Source organism: Styela clava, chromosome 12 (assembly GCF_964204865.1).
Source record: "Styela clava chromosome 12, kaStyClav1.hap1.2, whole genome shotgun sequence".
NCBI classification, from domain to species: Eukaryota; Metazoa; Chordata; class Ascidiacea; order Stolidobranchia; family Styelidae; genus Styela; species Styela clava.
The window spans coordinates 11,084,791-11,108,510 of record NC_135261.1 but is presented as its reverse complement, the minus strand read 5'-3'; the positions used below and the strand labels follow the sequence as shown (position 1 = coordinate 11,108,510).

The 23,720-nt window shown below is 34.6% G+C and overlaps 2 protein-coding genes across 2 annotated transcripts; both read left to right on the top strand.

Annotated features, from left to right (window-relative positions):
* Positions 1-585: 585 nt before the first annotated feature.
* LOC120329684 (signal recognition particle subunit SRP68-like) lies at positions 586-3,291 on the top strand. Its single transcript, XM_039396429.2, has one exon. It carries the CDS (start codon positions 623-625, stop codon positions 2,501-2,503), a length of 1,881 nt encoding a protein of 626 aa, XP_039252363.2. The 5' UTR covers positions 586-622; the 3' UTR covers positions 2,504-3,291.
* Positions 3,292-6,668: 3,377 nt separating this feature from the next.
* On the top strand, positions 6,669-21,997 carry LOC120329667 (nose resistant to fluoxetine protein 6-like). The gene is made up of 13 exons (XM_039396392.2): positions 6,669-7,283; positions 8,249-8,400; positions 8,838-9,004; positions 10,764-10,918; positions 12,538-12,702; positions 13,795-13,984; positions 14,643-14,817; positions 15,802-15,881; positions 16,183-16,305; positions 17,150-17,366; positions 17,830-18,019; positions 18,665-18,823; positions 20,044-21,997. The coding sequence occupies exons 1-13, from the start codon at positions 6,974-6,976 to the stop codon at positions 20,214-20,216; spliced, it is 2,256 nt and encodes a 751-aa protein (XP_039252326.2). The 5' UTR covers positions 6,669-6,973; the 3' UTR covers positions 20,217-21,997.
* The last annotated feature ends 1,723 nt before the right edge of the window (positions 21,998-23,720 follow it).

The window sequence follows — 23,720 nt, the reverse complement described above, 5'->3', positions numbered from 1 at the left end:
GTCATTGCGATCTCACAGTGGCGTAATAAGGCCCACCAAAGTATGAGGATAGTCGTCCACAACGCGCAGACGATCATCCGGAATCGAGCAAGCTATTTTTCTTGTCGCAGCGATCACGATATGAGAGAGATCGCCGGTGTTAGTGAGTATTTTATCGGCGGCGCGGATGTTATTTCGGGCGATCGTAACTATACTTTGGCAAGCTCTATGACGTGATTGTGACGTCATAGTGACACCGACATGGATGGCATAGTCAGATGGGGAGGCGCATTTTTTAGCACTTCATGGCAGCTCCTACCACGAACGAACCGCGGCAGCTCTTGCCATGGTTTTATAGCGCTAATCAGTAATCAGTATTAACGGTATAGTCACAAATTAATGTACCGACCTACTGGCAGTACTAAAATGGTACTAGACCCAAAAACCAGTTCACTTCAGTAAATACAGAAGAACCGTATAACTCATAAAGGATCTTGATCTCACTGGATATAACTACTGAACTATCAGTGACTCGTAGTTTTTCAGTTATCTGGTTTTATGATTTCAGAAATTGGTATTTCCTTTCTACTAATAATAATCATTCATTTTCACAGTATTTTGCTTCTTAACTCTGAAACTTATAATGGAGACTTCAGCACAGACGGTAGATGAAGTTGTAGAAGGTGAAACTGAACAGCAAAATGAGAAGGAATTGTCGACATTTGGCGTTGATATCTTACATGTTATCAAAGAAGCCCAAGCTCAACATGGTTTACGCCATGGTGATTATCAGAGATACCACGGTTACTGTAACCGAAGAATAAGGAGATTAAGAAAAGTTCTCGGTTTAAAAATGGGAGAAAAGAAGAAAGTTGTTCCAAAAGTTATCAATGAATCTCTTATGACAGATTCAAGGTACATTCTCCTGATAGTTATGGCAGTTGAAAGGGCATGGAGTTATGCAATGCAATTGAAACAAGAAGCGAGTGATAATTTACGCAAACGTCACCATATGATTCAAAGAATGAAGAAAGCTACCTTTCAGGCTGAACATCTCAATAATTTATGCGAAAAATCTCCCATTGTTGATGCAAGAACAAAACTAGAAGCAAAAGCATATGCATCGTACATAAATGGTATTTTTTGTTTTGAGTGTCAAAATTGGAAAGTTGCGATGGAGCTTTTCAACGCATCAAAAACAATTTATGGCAAACTTTGTGAAACAAAATCTAAAGAGGAGCGTGTTATTTATGACCAAATGATGGATGATATATCACCGAATATAAGATATTGTGCATACAATATTGGTGATCAGTCTGCGATGGATGATCTACTTCAGCTTCGAGCTTCTCATAAACAAGATGTGCTTTTAGCTGATAAGCTTGATTCTTTAGTAATTCAAGCAAAAGAGCAAAAAGCTACATCAATGAGTGAGTTTGTGTGGAAAAAGCACACCATTCCTGTGAAAAATAACAAAGTTAGGATATTTTTGTTATCTCAAAAGTCATTTGAAAAAGAAATGGAAGAAAATAAAAGTAAAGAAGAACAGCTTGAAATGTTTGAATCTATTCTAACTGAATGTAAAGATGCATTACAGTGTGTTCGTGAAGAAATTAATCTTGACAAAAGCCAAGATAAAAATGTGGTTTCAAACTTGGATCTATTGTATACCTATCTGAATTATACTTGCATCTTAATGACAGTCAAAAGAAATTTACTGATGGCAGAGGACCTTGAATCCAAATCTCCAGCCAGGTTGACTGTTCTGAAAAGGAACGAAATCACTGCTGAAAGTACAATGCAGTCACCCAAAGCTAATTTGTCAGTACGAAAAGTGAAATTGAGCGATTTCATTCGACTTTATGACATCATCTTGCAAAATATACTTGAGATTCCAACCATGAAAGGATTATCAGAAGACCTTGACCTCTTAGATGCAATGTCGACCCAGGAACAAGCTTTCAGGGGTTTGAAATGTTTTTATGTTGCTGAGGCATATGGTGAACAAGGTAAATGGAAAGAAGCAATGGCCCTGTATGAAAAAGTTCTCACACACGCCAAGAAGGCCATCGACGGATTAAAAGGAATTAATAGAGGTTCAGAGGAACACTTCATCAATGTTGAACAACTTGATGGCCTTGTTGAAACTATTGCATTCAATAAATACCACGTTCATGCATCTGCGGTTATGCAGGCGAGCGAGTCCACTGCAGAAAATGATGAATTTGAAAGCAAGATGTTGCAGCCAAATGAAGTTTTTATGGATAATTTGGACAATTACTTTGACAGCAGTTCCTTCCCAGCCCAGGCGTCTAGCGGTTCGAAAACAGCAGAAGTTTCCCCCAAATTAACTTCTCATTTTCCACCATCTTTTGTTCCTGTTCCGAACAAGCCTCTGTTTTTTGATTTAGCCCTGAATCATGTAACTTTCCCATCACTAGATGATAAAATTGCATCAAAAGCCAAAGCTCAGGGCATTTCTGGATACATTAAAAGTTTCTGGGGTTGGGGTGGAAAGAAGTAAAAATCTCTTTGTGTTTATAATTGGATAACAATCATGGGTGTGTATTATTTTATCTTCAAATCAAGGAAATTTGATTTGGGCTTGAGGTTTTATTTTAGGCAATATTCATTGTGTATCAGATTTTTTGTGTTGTGACAGGATTTGATGAAAGACTCAAAAGTTTTAATTTTTTCTTTTTAAGGACAGTTTTAGAAGATTTATAATACTCTTTGAAGTTATACTTATAATGGGACCCAGACTACACTGAACCCAGTCAAATCTAATTTTGAAGAAGACAAAAAGTTATATTTTATGACAAATTATGGACACTCTGTTATATTTTGTGGGATTTTTATTAGTAATTATATTTCAATTCAGTTAGGAGATCACATTGCTCATTCAACAGTAATGACTAATATTTGCCCTATGTCGTTCTTCAAAATAATAAGGTAGTACACCACTGTCATGGACAACACTTTTTTGACAGTAGGCTATATGAGATTGTGTTTCACAGAAACTTATTTTGAGTGGAGTATGTTTTAGTTTTGGAATATTTATTTTGTGCCCGGAATATTTTTTGTTGAACTCCCTTGGGTGGGGTGATGTATTTTGCTGATGGTGTGTAAAATAGCATTGGAATCTAATGGAGGCTATGGCCTGCTACCGTCACACCTCAATGTTAAAGTCTATTTGAGACGCTTTTGCGCAGTGACAAATAAATGAACAGCAGTCTTGTATTATGAATTCACGGAAGCATTGTAAATTAGTCAATACATATATCACAACAGATTGAATTTAAGGTGACCATCCTTGTAGTTTTTAGCAAGGACCTGTTGGTTGTGAGAGACAAGATGCAATAAAATTGTTGTGGAAAACTGGTGGTCTATTTATTTTCAACATGTTGTCGACGGCAAACATTTGTCCCTGTTTTTGCTTTACCTTTCAGATTACCTGAGCTGCGTGTAATGTGAAGGATAAAATTATTTCAGTCCAGTTATGTGTTTCCTAATTTTTGTGAACCTACAGAACCAAATCAACCCTTTATTAAAGGAAAAATTATTCTGTGCATGGCTTTAAAAAGTGCAACCGGCTTCAATTATATAAAGTGTTATTAATTTGTTACGATTTCAAGGGGGTGTCAAACACACCCAGGTGCGCAAATCGTTAAAACAGCATAAATTGCAACTAAAGAACAATTAATTGCACATGATCATCTGACCAAGACTTTTGACAAACCATCGAAATCATTCTGGTTTAACAATTGGTTTCAACAAACTGTGTCGAAATATGTATATATGTTTATTAGTCATGTAGTAGTAAGCAATATAAAAAATTGACAATTTTAATGTTGGAAACGGGACTCGTGCACAAGACCGTACTGGCCTAAAATACAAATGTGCGACATGCACCCCTTTTGACAAGTCTAGAACAAAAAATGCTTTTTATCTTTTCTACATTTTGAAAGTGGGGGGGGGGGGGGGGTGCGGTTCCGATTCACAAAACCACCCCTTCGGTACGTCGCGGCCCCTGGATGCCATCTTCGGATTTCCCCTCAGTGATCGGCATCAAAATTCTATAGTAACAGATTCGAACATAACCACTCACCAGCAAATTTTACATTATAAAGCTTTTTTCTAAACTTTTCTTAAATTCAAACATAGCACCTAGTCCAGGAGTGGGCAACCTTTTACGGCTGGCGTGCCAAAAACGGCTAAATTTAACCACAAAATTCTTCGGCGTGCCTACCAAAAATGCTTTGCTACTTTCAAAGCAAAGATACACAATAATAAACCTTTTAAACATGTACAGGCAGATTCACTATTCAGGAAAATATCAGTCCAACGAAAAAGATTCGAAACTTTTCTTATTTCATATCAGTAGAACTGATGCTACTGCATCATCGCTGATAGCGATTTTACACTGAGTTTATATTTTGTAACTTTCAGAGAAATACACGAACTACTGGTTTCATCTTCCAGGCTACTCCTGTTATGTGACTAAATAAAGTTCATATCCGATAACAGATATTCACTAGCATATGTAGATGAAACATGGAGAGTAATGCAGTTGCAAAGTTTCGAGAATGGCATCCCACTCAAAATAGTTCGTTTTCTGGACTCTCTCTTGTATTCCCTTCCAAAATCGCTTACCGTATATCTCTTTCGAAATTAATTTATAACAGTAAGTTAGAACCCGGTATGTTAGTCGTTGGTTGGAAAGTAACTCTAACCAACATGAGCTATATAACTTCATAAATCAAGCAGAAATAAATAAAAAGGGTGGCACAGACGAACTATATCATGTAAGAGTGTAGCCATAACATACTTATTGCTTTGTAGCCAAATGTCATGAAAGGACAAAAAGAGTTTTAATAAATAACGGGTTTGCTAACAAACGAAAATGAATAAACGGACAGCGAGTTTCATTACATAATTCAGAATCTTGAAACTTTTTATCTGAAGATGAATGTGCTCGTTTCCGAGGCCTCCCTCGCTTGCCGAATAAATGGGCTCGCGTACCAAGATCAGCACGCGTGCCAGGACCAGGAGTTGCCCAATACCCATCCCCGACCTAGTCCTTGTAGGATGTGATTATTAAACACGGGTTTGAAGCCAGTAAGTGCCAGCAATTATGTATTGTAAGTAATGTTTAACGTTTATTTTTTCCAATAATGATGCAAAACTGCCTCAAGGAAGATAACTAAATAAGATTTAAATCCATTTTAATAAAGACACTATTGAACAGTGACAGCGCGCTCATTTACCTGTATCGGTACATTTGCTTTTTGCATCTATGGAGAGTGGAAGTGGTGACTCCTCTTCGGCCCATGGGCCGGGGCCACGGCCCATCAAATTGGGCCTCGACCCATCAGGCTATGGGCCGCGGCCCATCAAGTTGTGTAAAGAAACTATTCACTTGGCTAACACAGACAGTCCCCAAACTGATAATAGAACTATAATGTAAAAAATCTGAACAAAATTTTGCCCTAACCCTAACCTGGTACACATACTACAGGAGTTTAATTTTTGGTTCGAATATTAACAATTTTGTAAAAATTGAAAATTTTGGTAAGATAATTGAATTTTTCCTGACGGGGCCGCGGCCCATAGCTTGATGGGCCACGGCCCATGTGGCCCAATTAGATGGGCCGTGGCCCCGGCCCATGGGTCGTAGAGGAGTCACCACCCCTGTAGTCTATGGACATTGGGCAGCATACAAATCAATAGACATTTGCCTCCCCGGTCATTCATATAATTCTATGTGATAATTCTGCGAACAACTATTAGGCAACATGCAAAAATTATAGACATACTGTAATTACTGAATTATATTTAAAGATTTGTTTACTAGAGTAGAGAAAGAGGCTCTTTTTAGAAGATAAGTATTACCGGTATCGTCTGTAGATAAAGTGAAGCTGTTCGTCCACAGAATACATTAACAGTGGGGACATGGCAACGCGTGATTTTACGTTTTTCTTAACATCATTTGCGATTTAAGTTTGTAAAAATGAGAAGTATAAAAGAGTAAAAGACGCCTGTAGATATGCAGACATTTCTTTCAGTGCAGGCACCAGCATATGTAACCCAATAATTATAATATTGACTTGGCAACCACAGGGTTGTAGCTAAGATATCTGGAGCGTTTTGTTGTGCTTGTAGCGGAATTCTTAAAGGCAGAAAGGATCGTTTTTTAGGTCTGATTGTGGAGCATATCCAGATCTCTGCATATAGCCTACCTGTGGCTGTAAACAGAGGGATGTGGACAACTCGACAACACGGACAACTCACCAGAGACAACTCGACTACAGATACCGAATTATGGGCTCCTTCTGTCTTTCAGTCTTTGGTATGTGCTTCAGCTGGGTGTGCATAATTGTGTTTTATATATCAGTATACTGGTATATGCTGGAAAAAATAAACACACATCATACAGCCATATGCAGATATGCCATACGAGTCCATGCAACTGAAAATAAATAACTGGCTAACTAGTATTAACTAATCCAATACCGGTACTCCATATGCAGATATGGACTGGTGACCGGACTGTGAGGCCGTGATTCGCCATATTATTACAGGATTAAGTCGTCTTGTCTTCCTTCCTCTCCACTGACTGACTGAGATGAATATGTAAATCATATTGAGATAAATATATGTAAATCGCACATCTCAAATTTTGTGGCATCATGGATCTGTGGATGGTGCGGAGACACACCGCATGAGGTAGTACGCTATGTTCCTAATCATGCGTTCCATACTGCCTCATTCAGACATGGTTAGCATCACTCTCAGACTTTGCAAACTCTGTCATGCTGTCACTCACTTTGCGACAAATGCTTGTTTCTTTCATCCAAAACCATTCCTAAAATTGCTCCTATGTCTCATTTTCTTTTGCTAGTCATTAAAGAAATAATTTATGATTATATGTTCATCCTGCTTGAATAGACAAACCTGAACCATCTGACTATTCTCGCAAGCAAGTCACACCCCTATGCATGGAATGGCATTATTTCAGTTGCTACTCGGACTTGTAATACTTGGGAATGTGGCAGAAGCATTGTTGGATTCATCTCCATTAACAAAATTTCAACCAGAAATTGGTATTGTTCAAAATTTACAAAAGCAGCATATATGGAAATCAGAGCATGAAGTACAGGAAGTTCAGGATCTGTTGTCAAATACTTATAAAAATCTAATAACAAGTGTCAAATTGTCATCAGAAGAAAATAGCACAGATTGTATCAAATCACTTGTTGACCTCTCTGTTGATGCTGTATTCCAACAAAAGTATGCATTACAAGGTAACCAAATGCGCTATCATGGGCATAAGAATAATTTATGTCAAATTTGAGTAAGTTACTTATGGTGATAATTATTATTGTTGTGCTCAATATATCAATTTTAATAATATTCAAAATTCTTAAATTATACTGGAATAAAATTCTTAAAATTAACAGAAAGTTTCCATTTTTAAATGGTGTTTTGATAATTTTTGTTTATGAAGTATATTTTACATCTCGTGATTTTTAATTGAGCAATTACTTATATTTTGCTGCTAATTTTCCCATACTAGACATGGACTGGTAACTAGACGAGAAGCCATGGTTTGCCATATGATTGAGCTATCTTATTCTCTCTCCCAGGATGAATATGTAAAACCGATAGTAGCATATATAGCAGGGTTTCCCAAACTATTTGAGCCGTAGATCCCTATTTGTGATATTGAGTTTTGACGGACTCCAATTCTATGCCGTTTTAATTTCTGTGTCTAACCAAGGATGAAGAATAGTGTTTCATTCACAACACAAACGGCATTAATCTCGGAACAATTTGTAACAAGCAAACTCATAGACCCGACTCAACAGTGAGGGTCGACCTGTATTTTTGTCATCATATTGGTAAGAGCTGAAAATACTGACTCGCACATGTAGGTCATTGCAGTAGGCAATATAATATATTCAATTGCCTTTTTTAACAGCAAAGGATATTATTCCGCAACGTTCAACCAGAGAGATGCAATTTGGCTTTTTGATTGTAATAAATCATTAAAGATCGATCAGACTCTTCTCATATCACTGCGAACCCCCTTAGTAGTCATCACGGATCAATAGGGTCCGCAGACCCCATTTTGGGAAACCCTGCTTTATAGCATTTCATATAGCTTAAATACGAGAAGTGTTTAAAAACCTTGTGACGCTTTGAGGTTCTGGACACTTTACATTCTCCTTCTATATTATGCTCTTAACAATTTTGCAAAAATTTATAGTACTTGATGCCTCTGGAAAGCTTGAAAGTGGAATTATGATGGGGAATTACAAGTGGGATGGCTTATATTATGAATGCCTTAAAGTTAAAAAAACGAAGTTTGATGGAAAATGGTGCGAAACAACCTTGGGAACAGAATACGACATACTAGGAGTAGGGATATTATTTGTTTTTAATTAACCAAATAAACCCCAATATTAAATTATTTTATTGATTTTTAGTATATTTTACCTCATTCCACTGATTATCACATAATTTTGGTTTAATATTACCCAAATAATGTGTTAATAGTGGTTGCTCAAAACTATGTTCAGAGGAGATCTTGCTTATAATAATTCCTATGAAAATCTTATATCTGGTCATTGCTGTTTTTTCCTAGAAACACTCATACATACCACAAAGAATGGAAAAATATTTCTATAATGAGTTTATAATATATTATAGATTTCAAGAAGTTTAACTTTCAAGTTTTGTCAATTTAACCATAACTGATATGAAATCCCATAAAGACATTTAATAAAACTTAAAATTACATGTTTATGGTATCTGAAACAGTTTTCATTTAGAAATCGCTCTTTTTTTTTTCAAAGCAAAAGCAAACTTTCGGATTATCATTGGGAATGTGCCTTCCAAGTAGTTGCTCAGAAGAGTTTATTATAGATCATCTTCAGTCTATTGCCAATGCCTCCAATCAGAAAGTTTCTGTTGATTGCCCTATTCAACCAATCGGATGGACAGCAATAGATATATTCTCTTTGTGAGTATTTTTTATACAGCACTTGTTCATGTTTGGCTCTGAACAAGTCCTTGTACAAGCAGCTACTGATATATTACAGCAGGGGTGTGCAACCTTTATTACAGGAGGGCCAGATACAAATAACTAGGTGAAACACCTTTATTTAACATAGGCTTACCAGTAGATGCAAGCACAAAAACTTTGATTATTGTTCGTATGACATACTTCGTTCGCTTCGCACAAGCTCAGGTGTAGGCTTTGCAACACAAAAGAAATTGAAATCACTCACACATACTCGTTTTGCGGGCAAGACACCATTAAAAATTTGCACTTTTTTGCGGTCCACAAAATTTTTCTTTCTTTCTTTGCAAAGTTGATATACTTTTTTTGCTGTGGTAGAGCTTTGGATCTATACCCTGTCCCCCTAATAATGCAACATACCTTGTTTTGAGTAAATCTGAACTATTTTCATAAACAAATACATAGAGAGTCAGGTTTTGCTACATGGATGGCCCAAGCCCCCAAATACATTGGATATTTTTGAAAATACATGAATGAATTTTTGATTCCACTACTAAATTACGGTAGCCTACTCTTTCGTGTAATGTTTGAATCAATTTCTGATAACTGTAGCTACAAAAACAGGAGGCCTATCAAATAAAATTATTTGATAATATAATTTATTGAAAAAGGGACAGACTGAGAATCATTGTAAACTAATCGTGAGAAAATGGAATAATATTTCTTATGACATACACATCTGTGATAATAAGAACTCCACTCAAAATCTGTTTTCTGAAAATAATTCTCACCTTTTTATTGATCACGGTGAAATAATTATATTTCATCTTTTTTTCAATAGCATGTCATTATTGATGTATGGTTTATCCATGCTCTGCAATATTCATTCAGGAAATGAATTCATGATAGTGATTACCGGTAGATCTCACATAGAAAAATCGATAGTAATTTAAAAGTATATTTTTATTCGAAACAGACCCAGTTTCATCATTTTAAATCTACAGTTACCACTAATGTCTAAAATTGGAATCAATTTGATTTCATTTTAGATAACAAATTCACACTCGCACTATTTGAAGACATTATTATCGGAGAAAATGAGTCAATAAGTAGCACTGGCACCCATTATGTATAATTTCCATTGTTTATTTCTAATTGGTACTTTGATTTGATGATAAAGTTAGTATGTGGTTTGCAACTCATAGTCCCCGTCGGTTACGCCCTAAATTAAATTGCAATTCACCGACCACAATAAAATTTAGTAATAACTGATAAAGGTATGCTTCTATTTGTTATCTTCCCATTTTATTTTGATATACATTTTGTTATGTTGATGGAAATTTAAATTGGTTGAAGTCGTGTTACACCATGAAAAATTACGCCCATAAGACGTAAGAAATGACATACTATATTATTCTTGGAAAGAGCGGAATCTTTACAGATTGACATCGTTTTACCAAATTTATTACACCCTGGGTAATGTGGTGGCCATGGGATTCGAACCTGAGAACATGCGACGCCAATATGGATAAGTGTAACGCTTAACCATTAGGCCATAGCGATTTCATTGTACTTTTAAATTCAAGTTTTACTCTTTAATCGATTGCTTTCAAATATACCAAAAATTATACGCACCTTTAAAAATATATTATATGAAAATTTTAAAATATTTAGGCTGACTTGTAACTTTGCAGGGAGACTACGATCGCCTGTTCAATTTTGAAACCCTGTTTGATTTTGTCACCATTACCATTTTCAGCTTCATATTCTGTCTCCTACTTTCTTTTGTTGCATTTGGAACAATGGTTGATCTATTTGTTTCTTGTAAAAATCAAAAAAATAGTGGAAATCTTTCTGTCAGTGGAGATGGAATCTATGGAGTGTCATCAGAAAGTAATTGCGCCAGTGAATCAGGTGGGTTCGCTCAATTAAATTTCAGGATAAAAGGGACCTAACACACTTGAAGAATTTTTAGCTTTGAATCTTTTTTGTATAACCTTTCATTTGTTCTGCCTTTCATGCATCTACTTTTCGAAAAAAATATACGTTAAACAATCCATGATTGCTTATGGTTAGGCCATAATTTCAGGTATAAATACTACGGGAGTCACTTGGCTAGTCCCCGAACTCGTAATAGAACTAAAATAAGGAAAATTGGAATAAAATTATGGCCTAACCCTAACCTGGTACACATACTACGTTCCGGTGCCCGCCATCTTGGTTCACATACTTCGGGAGTACCGATAAGCATGTATTACTGTCCCACTCCTGAATATCTAGCGTGGGTTCAAATTTTGTATCTTGTGTGGGATAGGATTGTTGGTTTGAATATTGTATTGTAAACTAGAAGGGCCATGGTTTGTGATATGATTTAGCCGTATTATCAGCTTTCTTCTCCCCCTGAATTACATATGAAAATCTTGTCACAACAGATAGTTGTTCTATCATTTCAAGAAAATTTATTAATAAGACTGAGTTCTTGCTTTATAATTTTTATCTACAAGAAATTTATTAAACTAGAAGTGATCTAATATGGAATTAATAAATGAGAAGCTGACTCTATTTGAACTCTGCCACAAAAGTAAATTAAAACAGTCAAAGGAGTGCTGGCACAACTTGTATTCACCAAAAATGTCATGTCTGTGATTTGTACAGATAACCTTTGCATTCAAAGAATATCAGCAATATCTGTAGTACCAATATTGCTCTAGGAGTGTATTAACCATCATCATATATTTGCATGAAAAATGATGTCATACTTTTAAGATCATGAATATTAGCAATGTAAGTGTAATTTGGCCCTCATGATAAAATAAACCATGTGTGAGACCAACATGCCATTTTTGGGTGGTAATGATTTGTTAATCAATCAAATGAGAAAATATTGATCACAAATAAAGGGCATTAAGCGTTTTGAATGGCTTGTATTTTATCTTGTAAATTGTATTCTGTAACTTTTTGTCAGACCCCCTTCAAAAAGCTGTTTAAAACAATGACTAAGCTTTCCGCTATATAATATTCTCTTACATAAGTGTGGTATACCACCTTATTGAGAGCAAGCTCTGAATAAGGGGATGAACATTTTAAATCAAATATTCCAGTCGAATCGAATAGTAAATTATTTGAAACGTGGCCATCTTGTTTTTGTCCCAACCTCGTAGGTCAATATGAATCCCTCATTTTTATTCATGTCAAATTTTAGAATGCAATTCTGACTTTTCTCCTCTGACTTTTTTCTTCCGAGTGAGTTAGGCCTAGTAATTAAACATGTTACTTATTGTGTGTGAACACTCTGTCTGGGTGATAGATTACTTTTTTCACTAATTTATGTATCTTAAGGATGCAATACAATAAAACGGTCGGTATTTGAGATTCGATTCGAAAAAAATATTCGATTCAATTCCAAAATCATCAGATATTTGAAAATCCCCAGCGCTACTTTTTACATTGTTATCACTGATACTTATTATCACTTTTGATATCATTCTATATAAATTGAAAATAAGTATTAAATTTCTTTATTTTTTTAACAGTGTGGGTAAAGGTAGCTCGTGCATTTTCCATCATCGAAAACACAAAAATTCTTCTGAACACTGACAACAAGCCCGGAACGATTGATGTTTTGCATGGAATGAGGTTTCTTAGCATATCATGGGTTGTTTTGGGACATACCTACGTCATGACATTGTTGTATATAGGTGTGTTCATTTTTATGGGAATCGTGTGAAATGATGTCAAAAAAAGATTCACGTTCGCTGTGATTGATTTTTAAACTCACATATTTCTAAAACAATAAATGTTAGAAACTGGCTTAAGAGATTGGGAATTGTTGTTAATAAAGTAACCATTTTTTCCTTCGATTTTTTTTTTTCAACAGCTAAAGTTTTTTTTTAGATGTTTAAAATGTAAATTTTAGCATTGCCACTGGGCAAATAAGCAGTGGCATTAAATATACATGAATTGTCTATTAAAACAATTTGCTCAACAAATACAAGATATTTGACATTTTTAGCCGGGCATCTTTCCAAATTTAGTATTGATCCATCTTTTCTTGAACTTGGCTTATCTCAATCAGCCATGGAATATTGAAGCATCAGAAGAACAAGATATTTGACATTTTTAGCCAGGCATCTTTCCAAATTTAGTATTGATCCATCTTTTCTTGAACTTGGCTTATCTCAATCAACCATGGAATATCGAAGCATCAGAAAAACGTATCAATCGTTTTGAAATTTGTCCAAACTGAATTGTTTCTACATCCAAAATCAAACAGTTTACTCTTTCAAATATATTGTGGAAGAATAGTTCTAAATACATAGTATTGAATATGTTTTACTTTTGGGCTATTGTCGAACGAAAATATGCAAATTTTTCATCATATCTCTGTAGATAGTATTTCTTGAAGCATGAGACAAAAGGCTTTTTTGTTTAATTACTATTTGTTGCAATTATTTGAATTTATAAGTTTACTGTGGTAGTCTCCAATTGGTGTCGCTGATTAGACGATGGTGTCGCTGATTAAGTCTTTCGCGACCCCTCGTCAACTGCAACAAGCCGAAATTCGTAATTTGTGATTTTATTTATTTATTATTTCATATATCGTGTATTGTTTTTTGCATGACGAAAACAAAAATCTGAATATAGAAAAAGGATATAAGGGTTATTATTCTTGGAATATTCACAAATCCCCAAATTACCATTCTTGACCAACTTATCCATATATGTTCCTTTTTGGTTTTGTTCTAAACAATTTAGCTAACCCTATTAAGCGAAATTTGTTTTTGTTGCAGATAATAGCATTGATCTTATCAACTGGCTTATTGAATCATTCTCATTTCAAACTGTATCAAATGCTTCTTTCTCTGTCGATACTTTTTTCTTCTTAAGTGGATTGCTGTGTTGTTATTTGGGTTTAAAAGAAGGAAAACGCAAGAATGGAAAATTAAATGTTCCTTTGATGTACCTGCATCGGTATTTAAGGTAACTGTTATTTATTGATATTCACTATAATCAATCAATTAATAATTATCATTTATCTTGCAAGACCTGACCTGTCTGTTCAAAAAGTGAATCTGACTTTATGAGGTATTCTCTCACTTTCACTCTTTACAAGGCTTTAAACAAGCAGTTTATGCAGCTACCCTCACTCTAAGCAAGCTTTTTCACTCATTTGAGGAGCTACTTCGAGCTTTTACTCTGAATAAGGCTCTTTATAAGCCATCATTATAATTGAAATCTTTTCATTTTGGCTTTCGCTGCCCAATCCAAATACACACTGGGTTGGTTGGTGGACATGGGTTTCGAGCTTGAGGCCCTGACCTACAATGCAAACTTAAGTTATTTTTCATAAAATAACAGTAAAATCCTATACAGGATGTCCAAAAATTTCGCCCGATTTTATAGTAATAACAACTGAGTTCAAATAAATTCGAATGTATGATAAATCAGAACTGCAAGCGTAATAAGAACTATTAATAAACAAAGACAATAAAAAATTTTAATTGGTATTAGTTACTATACAATCAAACAAAATTTTTTGGACACCCTGTATTAATAGATTTTGCCATTTCTTGCTCATCCATAATAGGAATTGACAAAGACTTGTTGCACTACTCACATTACTCATTTCAATTTTCAGATTGACTCCAGCCTATGCATTTCTAATTCTCTTTCTCGTTGGATTTTATAGTAAGTTAGGAGATGGGCCAATGTGGCCTAATCATGTTAATGGCACAAGTGCTATTTGTCATCAATACTGGTGGACTAATTTACTTTATATCAACAATCTTTATCCTACACAATTAAATGGAGAGGTAAGAGAGAAAGAACTGCCTAGTTGTCTTACAATGTTTCTTATTACGTTATTAGCATTTTGTTTAATATAAATGACTTCTATAATTTGAAATGCATAAAATACATTCTCTTGATATTACGAGCAATGTGGATAGAATTAATAGGTTTTTATATTTGAGCTGTTCAGTTGGATTGTTAATATGATTGAACAAGAGACTCTCACCTGGTTATAGGATTGATTATTTACATGCTTAGATGCATGGGCTTCGATGGAAGGCAGTCTGCTCTATGACTTATTCCGGTGTTCTTCAAATTTTTTCTAAACCACCCACTTAGCACAGCCAAATTTTTTCGTGATCCAGAGGAACTAGAATAAAAATGAAATAAAATTTTATAATACTGAGAAAAAGCAATGAATTTGACAATACTTGTAATGAGAGTGATGTGCTTGCACAAACTCGCGCAGATGAGCGAATCTTGACTCTATTTAGATGATGGTAGGTCTCAGTACTGGTTCCAAATTTTTCAAATTTGATTTTTGACTTGATATTTTGTTTTACCATAACTTAGTGTCAAAAAAGATTTTACTGTGACCCACATTGAGCCATTTCGTGACTCAACTGGGGGTCTGGAACCCCAGTTTGGAGTGCCTTGATTTGCCCAATACATAGGCTAATCTACCCTGCAAATGTGAGGAGTCCGGTAATCCTCTCGCACATAGATCTTCCCTACAGGATTCGGGAGATTTTTCAACATTTAAATCTGTCTGCGGACAACTGTTTAAAAAAGATAACCTCCAAAGTAGCCGGCCGCTGATAGTTAGGAATGACTTAGATTGTGTCACCAAAAGAACACAGCTGAAATTTTTCAAAAAAGACTTTAAAAAAGAAACTCATAGCATAGTGATAGAATTTTTTTTATTTTACTGTAAAATTTTGTATTTTATTTTTTTTAGTGCATTTCAATGTCGAATAATCTTCAATATAAATTTGTTCTTTTTTCAGTGTTTCGCTCTGGCATGGTATCTAGCTAATGATATGCAATTTTTCCTATTGGCTCCAATATCTATTATAATTTTGACTAGGTGAGTAATAGTTTGCCCTTTTTCAGACTGGTTTAGACTTCAACTTTCATTACTTGAGCAGGTTTGGGCCATTACTTGGAAATTGTAAAGACTACAGAAACTACAGAAAGATTCTACTTAATGTCAACCATTATTTAGCCTTCATATACCCTTGTTATGATTTTTTTACTGGTTTAAAAAAATAAACTTGACTTGAAAATTGAAATGCATGATAACTTATGTAATCATGACTACTTATAAAATCTTTTTCAACAACAGTGTGAACCTTCTTCTAAAAATGCTTCATTTTTTTCATGCTCAGGAAGCCAAAAATTGGAATCAACTTGCTGGTGTTTGGAATATTCAGTAGTCTTCTAGTTAGTGGTGTGATATCTTCTCATTATCAACAGCAACCACAAAGCCTCGGTCTTTCTCTTTTACTGAGGTAATTTTTATGAAATTTGTTTCAGGATAGATGATTCTTTATTTGACTCACTCAGCATTTGATTTAATGATAATCTTTATTTAATTTGTACCGATTCTGAAATATCATTTTAATTCTACTTATATTAGTCAATGGTTAAATCGATGGAACTAGCATTGTTGACTTGCCGGTGGAAGGTCTCTTGTTCAAATCCTATACCTCATGCTGGGTGTATTAAATTTGGTAGTCAGTACCAGTCGATCTTTTTAAATCAGGGGTCAAACTTTTCAAGCTGCGGCCTCTTTTTAGAATCTGTCAAGTCTTGCGCCCCACCTCAACAATACCTAACTAACAATAAGCAGCAAATAACAGATAGTAAAGCGAAAGTATGTTTTATTCAAAAAATCCATCGAAAAAACTTGGATGGAACATAAATATCCAAAATAAAGAAATGTAGATATCCAAAATGATGCGGTCAAGATCAAATCTTACGAATATTTTTATTTTTAATAAGCCTCACGCCCTCTCAAAAAATTGTCTACATCCCCTTTGTGGGGGGTGCGCCCCACCGTTTGAGAACCACCCTCTTGAGTAGTACCTTGACCACTGATTTATTAAATTTAATCGTTACTGGGTCAAATTCCTCTTATTTTCATCTAATAAAATTTTTTTTCAAGATCAGACTGGATAGATTAGGACCAGAGATATCATGTCAGGAGTTTAGCAATTTTTTATTGATTTTGGATTTTTGTTTTAAACTTTCCAAACTTCATAGCCATGATAAAGAAGAGGTTATTACTTGGAAAAATAATTCAACTTTTTTCAAATCTATTTTCATGTTCACTTGCATTAAATTATTTTTCAGAATGTTAATGAACCCTCCACCAACACCTGGTCCATCACCAAATAGCACCGATCATTCGGTTGGAATGAATGGGTTAGGAATGCCACCTATGTCACCTAAGGATACATTCTGGAGTGACTTATACACAAAACCTTGGTGTCGTATCCATGTTTACCTAATTGGGATGATTACTGGATATATTTTACATGCCACTAATTGCAAAATCAGAATGACTAAGGTTTGTTGATAGCTTCTAAAATTTGAATTATATGTTGGGAACGTTGGAGAATTAAAAATATACAATCGAATCTCCATATTTTGGATCAAACTTCAAGAGAAAATAAATTTTGACTTTCACTCCATGATATAAAAATTTTGATTGCCGCTCCGATGAACGATCAAATAGAATTTTGAAAAAAATCTTTGTCTTGTGCAAGCTATCTTAATACACTGTTGGGGACTCTTAGTGAATTTCTGGCTCCGAATTACATGTCAGAACAAATTTGACCCGACAGGTTGGACAAGAACGGTCAAAATACTCATTTCCTAGGCTCTAGCATATCTATGTTTCATGTTGTTAATTTCTATCAATGTTATGTTATATTTATTAAGTACACCTTTGTTGATCATTTTGCTTTTAAAATTTTGTATTGCTGTTATTAATTACTAGGTACACCTTTTTAGTAATACTCTATTTCCAGCTCTTTGTTGCGGCTGGATGGGCAATTGCAACGGCTTTGAACTTGGCTGTATTATACGGTCTTTGGCCATATGTGAAAGATGGTACAATGATGACGGTCAGTCTCTCTGCTTTCTACAATGCAATGTCCCGTCCTATATGGGCAGTCGGTCTTGCATGGGTGGTTATTGCATGTACATCTGGATATGGTGGTACGTACCAGGATTAATTTAGAATATTATACATGATTTTACGAGTAATTTGGAATTAGTTTCATTTGCAAAGTTTCTATTCTGAGCAATAGGAGTCATTCAGTATTAGTTGACTTCGTTGCTAAACATAAATTTCCCTATTTAGAATATAATTTTATTCGTGATCCCAGTTTCATCCAAATAATTTTTTTTTTCTTACGAATTTAATCATGATTATGATTTGGGTTGTACGAGACTAATTCCCTATCCTTTATGCCTTTGGGCAATTGGATCCGTATGCGTATAAATTGGTATAATGCAAGGATGCTGTAGCAGGAATAAATATGATCATACTATGCAGTTCAAGAGTCCCACTGCGGAAATCTGACTTTGGTCAATCGAAACCTTACAAAAATACATTTTTGTTAGTGCGCAGCAGGACTCCTAGTAGTAAATCATGATTTTTGTCAATTTTTTGGAATTGTGCTAAATACTCGGTCAATTCGAACAGGACAAAATTTTGGAAGTAACTTGAAGATGAGGATGAGTTATCATTTTCAACCCTATACAATTATGCTTCTCTTACATGCTTTGACTAGGAAGTCTGAATATTAATGTTGCCTAAAACTTCAGAGAGGTCCAATTTTATAATTTCTAATTTTACAGGTCCTGTCAACACTTTCTTGAGTTGGAAGTTATTTGTTCCACTGAGTAGATTGACATATTGCATATATCTCGTTCATACTCTCATATTGTTCTGGTGGTTCTCTACTCAAGAGCAGTCTGTACATTTCTCCAATACCATGTTTGCATTTTACTATGTCGGTAAGTTGTTAATAGTACTCGTAAATCAAGATATTAAAATGTTTTTATCTTTGACCACTTTACTTACCTGGACATCCAAAGCAAATATAACTTGCTTGCTATCAGTATCAGTCTTCATAATTCTACAAGCTTGTAAATTATCCGTACTTGTTTCATTTTTACTAGAAACCTAAGCACACTACTCGACATTGCTCAAGTATATGAAGACAAAGGTCAAGTGACCAATCGTGGTGCCGGTAACCTATGCAGCTATGACTGAAATCCGTTATTTGATTATTCGAAATCATCAAATCTAAATTAATTCCTGCTGCCGCAGTTACGACAAGTCCTAAATACGTTTGGCGTAATGCCGCCTGACATAAAGTTTAAAAACAATTGGTATCATTAGTTTCAGAGAATAGATTCTTCATTGCAGGAATACTTAAATCAGGGGTGTGCAACCTGCGGGCCAAATGCGGCCCACAAGCAAAAATTGTGTGGCCCGCGGAGAAGTGCCAATTTTGAATGTTGTACAGCCTATTAAACGTGTTTTTTTAGAAAAAATCTGGTACGCACGAGTACCGGTAAGTCCAATCCGCCACAATGGCCTAACAGCTAGCTTATGTGAAGCGAACGTGTCATAAGATGAATACCAGAATTTTTGTGCCTGTAACTACCAGAAAGTATATGGTAAATGAAGGTGCGACCCATGGTTTCACCATGTTATTTGTATCTGGATCTCTTGTATTAAACGTTGCACACCCCTGATTTAAATGAAATGGAAAATTGCCTTATTGAGCGATTGAGGTCTCGCATTTTGACCAGGAAGGCTTTCTATTAATTTCTGAAACTTATCGAGTCACTGTCATCTGCATTACTGAAACAAACTTTTTTAATATACATTGTATATGCTCTTTGTTGGCAAATTTAGATATTCTATATTCTCGTAATCATGCTTAAATAGCAACTGTTGTTTGAGTAATCCCGAAGTATGTGAACCAAGATGGCAGACACCAGAACTCAGGTTAAGGTTAGGCTATAATTTCAGGTACAAGAACTACGGGAGTCACTTGGCTAGTCCTCGAGCTTGTAATAGAACTACTATAGGGAAAATTGGAATAAAATTATGGCCTTGACCCTAACTTGGTACAGTTCCGGTTCCCGCCATCTTATTTCACATACTTCTGGAGTATCGTTGTTTGAACATCTTCTCAGTCCACAATGCTATCTTTACATTACAGGTCTTTTGTTCATGTCAATATTTGGAGCATATTGTCTTTCTATGCTGATCGAGTCTCCATTTATCAGACTAGTTAGTCTGATCACATATCGTGGAAAGCAGAAAAATGTACCGGCAACAGGAGAAGATGTACAGGATCCACTCTTAATCAATGAAGTGCAACAAGAGGAATAAAGTGATAATAATTTTAAAAAGTAGAAACCATGAAATGTATATGATATAATGTATAATTTTGGTAGAATTCAACTGAATTATAGATAACCTTTGCTGATGTTCTAGCATATTCATAGAATAATATCTTGGTAAACCATTAAATATTTCACGTTTGAAATTTGGTAAAATTCTCTCGTATAGCATATAAAAACCACAAACAAAATTACCAAAAATGGAAAAAGTGTATTACTTGTAAATAGCAGTAGTAATGCTTCAAAATTTTAACAACCCAAGTTAGTCTAGAGTTAATAATATTGCATCAAGGATCACCCAATATTAATTGGTTATGATAATAGTATTATTTCAGTTTGTGTTATTTGAATTCAATTAGTCATTCATTATTCAATCATTTTCAATTTTGCATTATTATTTCAAAATATCAAATTTTTAGTGAAAAATCAATTTCTCTGTGTAGAGGGCAGAGTTAAAAATCAAATAGTTTTTTCATTTTCTCTGAATCCCATAGTTCCACATATCGTTGCAAATGCCATAGTTCCGATATTTTAACATTTTTAGTCACATTGTGTAATTTTGAGGTTCCTGCTTTTTTAAATATAATATCAGTATCTTTACCCTGCGAGTTAATATCTAGCACCTATTTTTAGATTTTACATTTCATTTAAATATAGTTTTATAATTTGAATAATTGTATAGTAAATTACTGATTTTATAATAAAAAATTTGATATAATGTAACCTTGATTTTATACAGCATTGAATTTTAGCAAACCTCACATTTATTTTCACTCATTGCCATTTATGAACTGCATCAATGTGGTGCATACAAATGTCTTACATCGCCTTGTTTCTGTAGTTTTTGTTTTCAAAGCGCATATTGTAACACCAATGTGAAGTCTTTTTACCGAATTTTTCATGTCTTTTAATATCTGAATAGTTCCTGATTTTCAACTAAATATTTTTTTGGAGAGAGATTTTATACAAGTGTCTGCAACTATTTTAGTGATTGCAAATTTGAGTATTTTGTCTGTCTGAGTCTCGCATCATTTGTCTGTGCCTTAGTGTTTGTTTCATACTAGAAGATTTGTACTATATGCCTGATATTTGTCGTCAGTCTGTTTGTTGGATACATATCATTTTCTGGTTTGTATGGGTGTCTGGTATTATTGTCACACCATATGTCTGCTCATGCCTTATTGTTCATTTGTACTACAAGATTTGTAGTATGTGTCGGATATTTGTCTTGTGTATGTCTGATGGATAGACTTCGAAAGATCTTTTTGTTTGTTTGTATGGGTGTTTCTTAGTCTGGTATTATTGGTCATACCATACGACTGCTACCTTCCAATATTCAGGTAGTAGAAAATGGATGAGTATATCAGTCCTATCAAATATGTACATTCAACAAAAACTTTTTATCTTTTATCTGGAACATCTGTATTGTATTTTATGTTAGTAAGTATATATAGAAGTTACCTATCACTTTATGTTTTTCGCTTTCATACTGGTGGGTCCGATCGCCAGCATATGTTTGCTAATGTTTTGCGAATTGTAAAGGCACTGTTACTTTAAAATTATCAGTTATAAAATCAGCATGAAAATAATTGATCAGCATTCTCTTACAATACATGCATACGGTAAGTATTTTATTTGTGTAATTCATTCATTTTCAACGTATATGCAGTAATGGTAGGCTATCTATGTTTTCTGAGATGTTTATCTGCTTAACTGTCTGCTGTTGTTTAATATGGTACTAAATATTGGAGATTAAATTTATAGATTGTTCCTTCGACATTAATTGTTAGGGCCAACAGATATCTGCGTCTGAATCCAAGCGATTAATATGATGACTCCGACCTTAAACAGTCTAAACCCAGATTCCAATCTCCACAGAACTACTGAGCTTAAAAGTATACCAAACTCACTGGTTGTCTTTGGTGTTATTATTGTTTACGATGTTCCTATCCTCTTTGTAGTGTTATCACTATACCTTATACAGTTAGTGAGTTGCCACATTTTGGTGATCTGTTTTTACCATTACCAAAAATCAATTACTAACTTTAACAAAATGATATTGTGCTATTTTATATTATTTTGCGTGATACTTAAAAATTAAATTGTATTATGCTGTAAATTTTTTATCAAGGGATGCTTTTTTAGACCAGTGGTCGCAAGCTTATGCACTACTGGGCCAAATATACACATTTCCAGTAGCGTGCTATTCCTGTGTTAAAAGCCTTCCACAATTAGACGTTTACGTGACAGTTTCTTATTTATTACCCAACACGATACATTGTTTTATTTACTTATCATCAATGTGCAGGATGATGCTGTTTCTATGTTATGGACAAAGCGTTAAATCAACTGGTAATATATTCCTCGTATTTGCTATGACGCGTTTCGTAATTACGTTTTACATTAATTTTCTTGAAAACTACGATGCTAGCTTGACATACCAGACAAATAGATCTTGGGATGCGCAAGAAAGAAATATTTTCCGTCCAGACACGGAATGTCGGACTGTCGTCGCCAAATTTCTGCGTTTTCCCAGACCTTAGATGCAAACCTTTAAGAATCAAAATAAACTAAAATGATACCGATGCTACTTACTACAAAACAAGCGCTGCCAAGGACACGTCGTTTGGTAGAACCTCATTTCTGTGCCTAAGATTACACATTATATATATGCTGAATTCTCTAGGATTAAAAAAACATCCACAGAAGAATCAATTTATTTGTCATTAGACCATGAGTATTTGGCAGTTCCTTCGTGAATATTGTTGAGTTATTTTTTTCAATATCGTAGAACTGGCTGCAAAAAGTGTCAATCAAATTTAGTGGGTACAGAGAGAGAGATATTTATTTCGTAAACCAGAAAAAACAGTCATGATAATAAATAAATAATAGGTATAAAAAATACACTTTTTTCGGTATAGACTGGAAGGAGCGACACAACCATGCGGTCATCGAAGTCAGCCCCCTCCAAGTTTACGCTAATTAATTTACAGTAAAATATGACTATTAGAAATGATTAAAGTTCACAAAACAAAATTTGAAAAAACAAACAAAAAAATGAAGTAAATAAAAGTAAATGATTTTTTTCCGTGAAATCAATTTTTAAATGATGAGATTTGTGAAATGAAACAGTTTGGGCAAATTTTCAACTATTACACTATTATTTGAAAGTGAGGAGTAAGCCCCACAAATAAAAAACAATTTTGGCTATTGGACTACTATACTCTAAAATGTAAATTTGGACACATAACAATTGTTCGAATCAGCAAGGAGCCAGCCTTACATTAGCAGCAGACTCAAATAGGAAACAAACTCAAATGGTTCTTTTGGCCATTGTGGCTGCAGTCAGGCAGTTGTTTATTCTATCACAAACAGAAAAATAGAAAATGCTCAAACTTTCGTCCGAGCATAAAATATTTTTTTAAATATTTGAACCTGGGAAAACCTTCTTCATTAGATTTGACGTACAATTGTCAGATCTGTAACTCTGGTG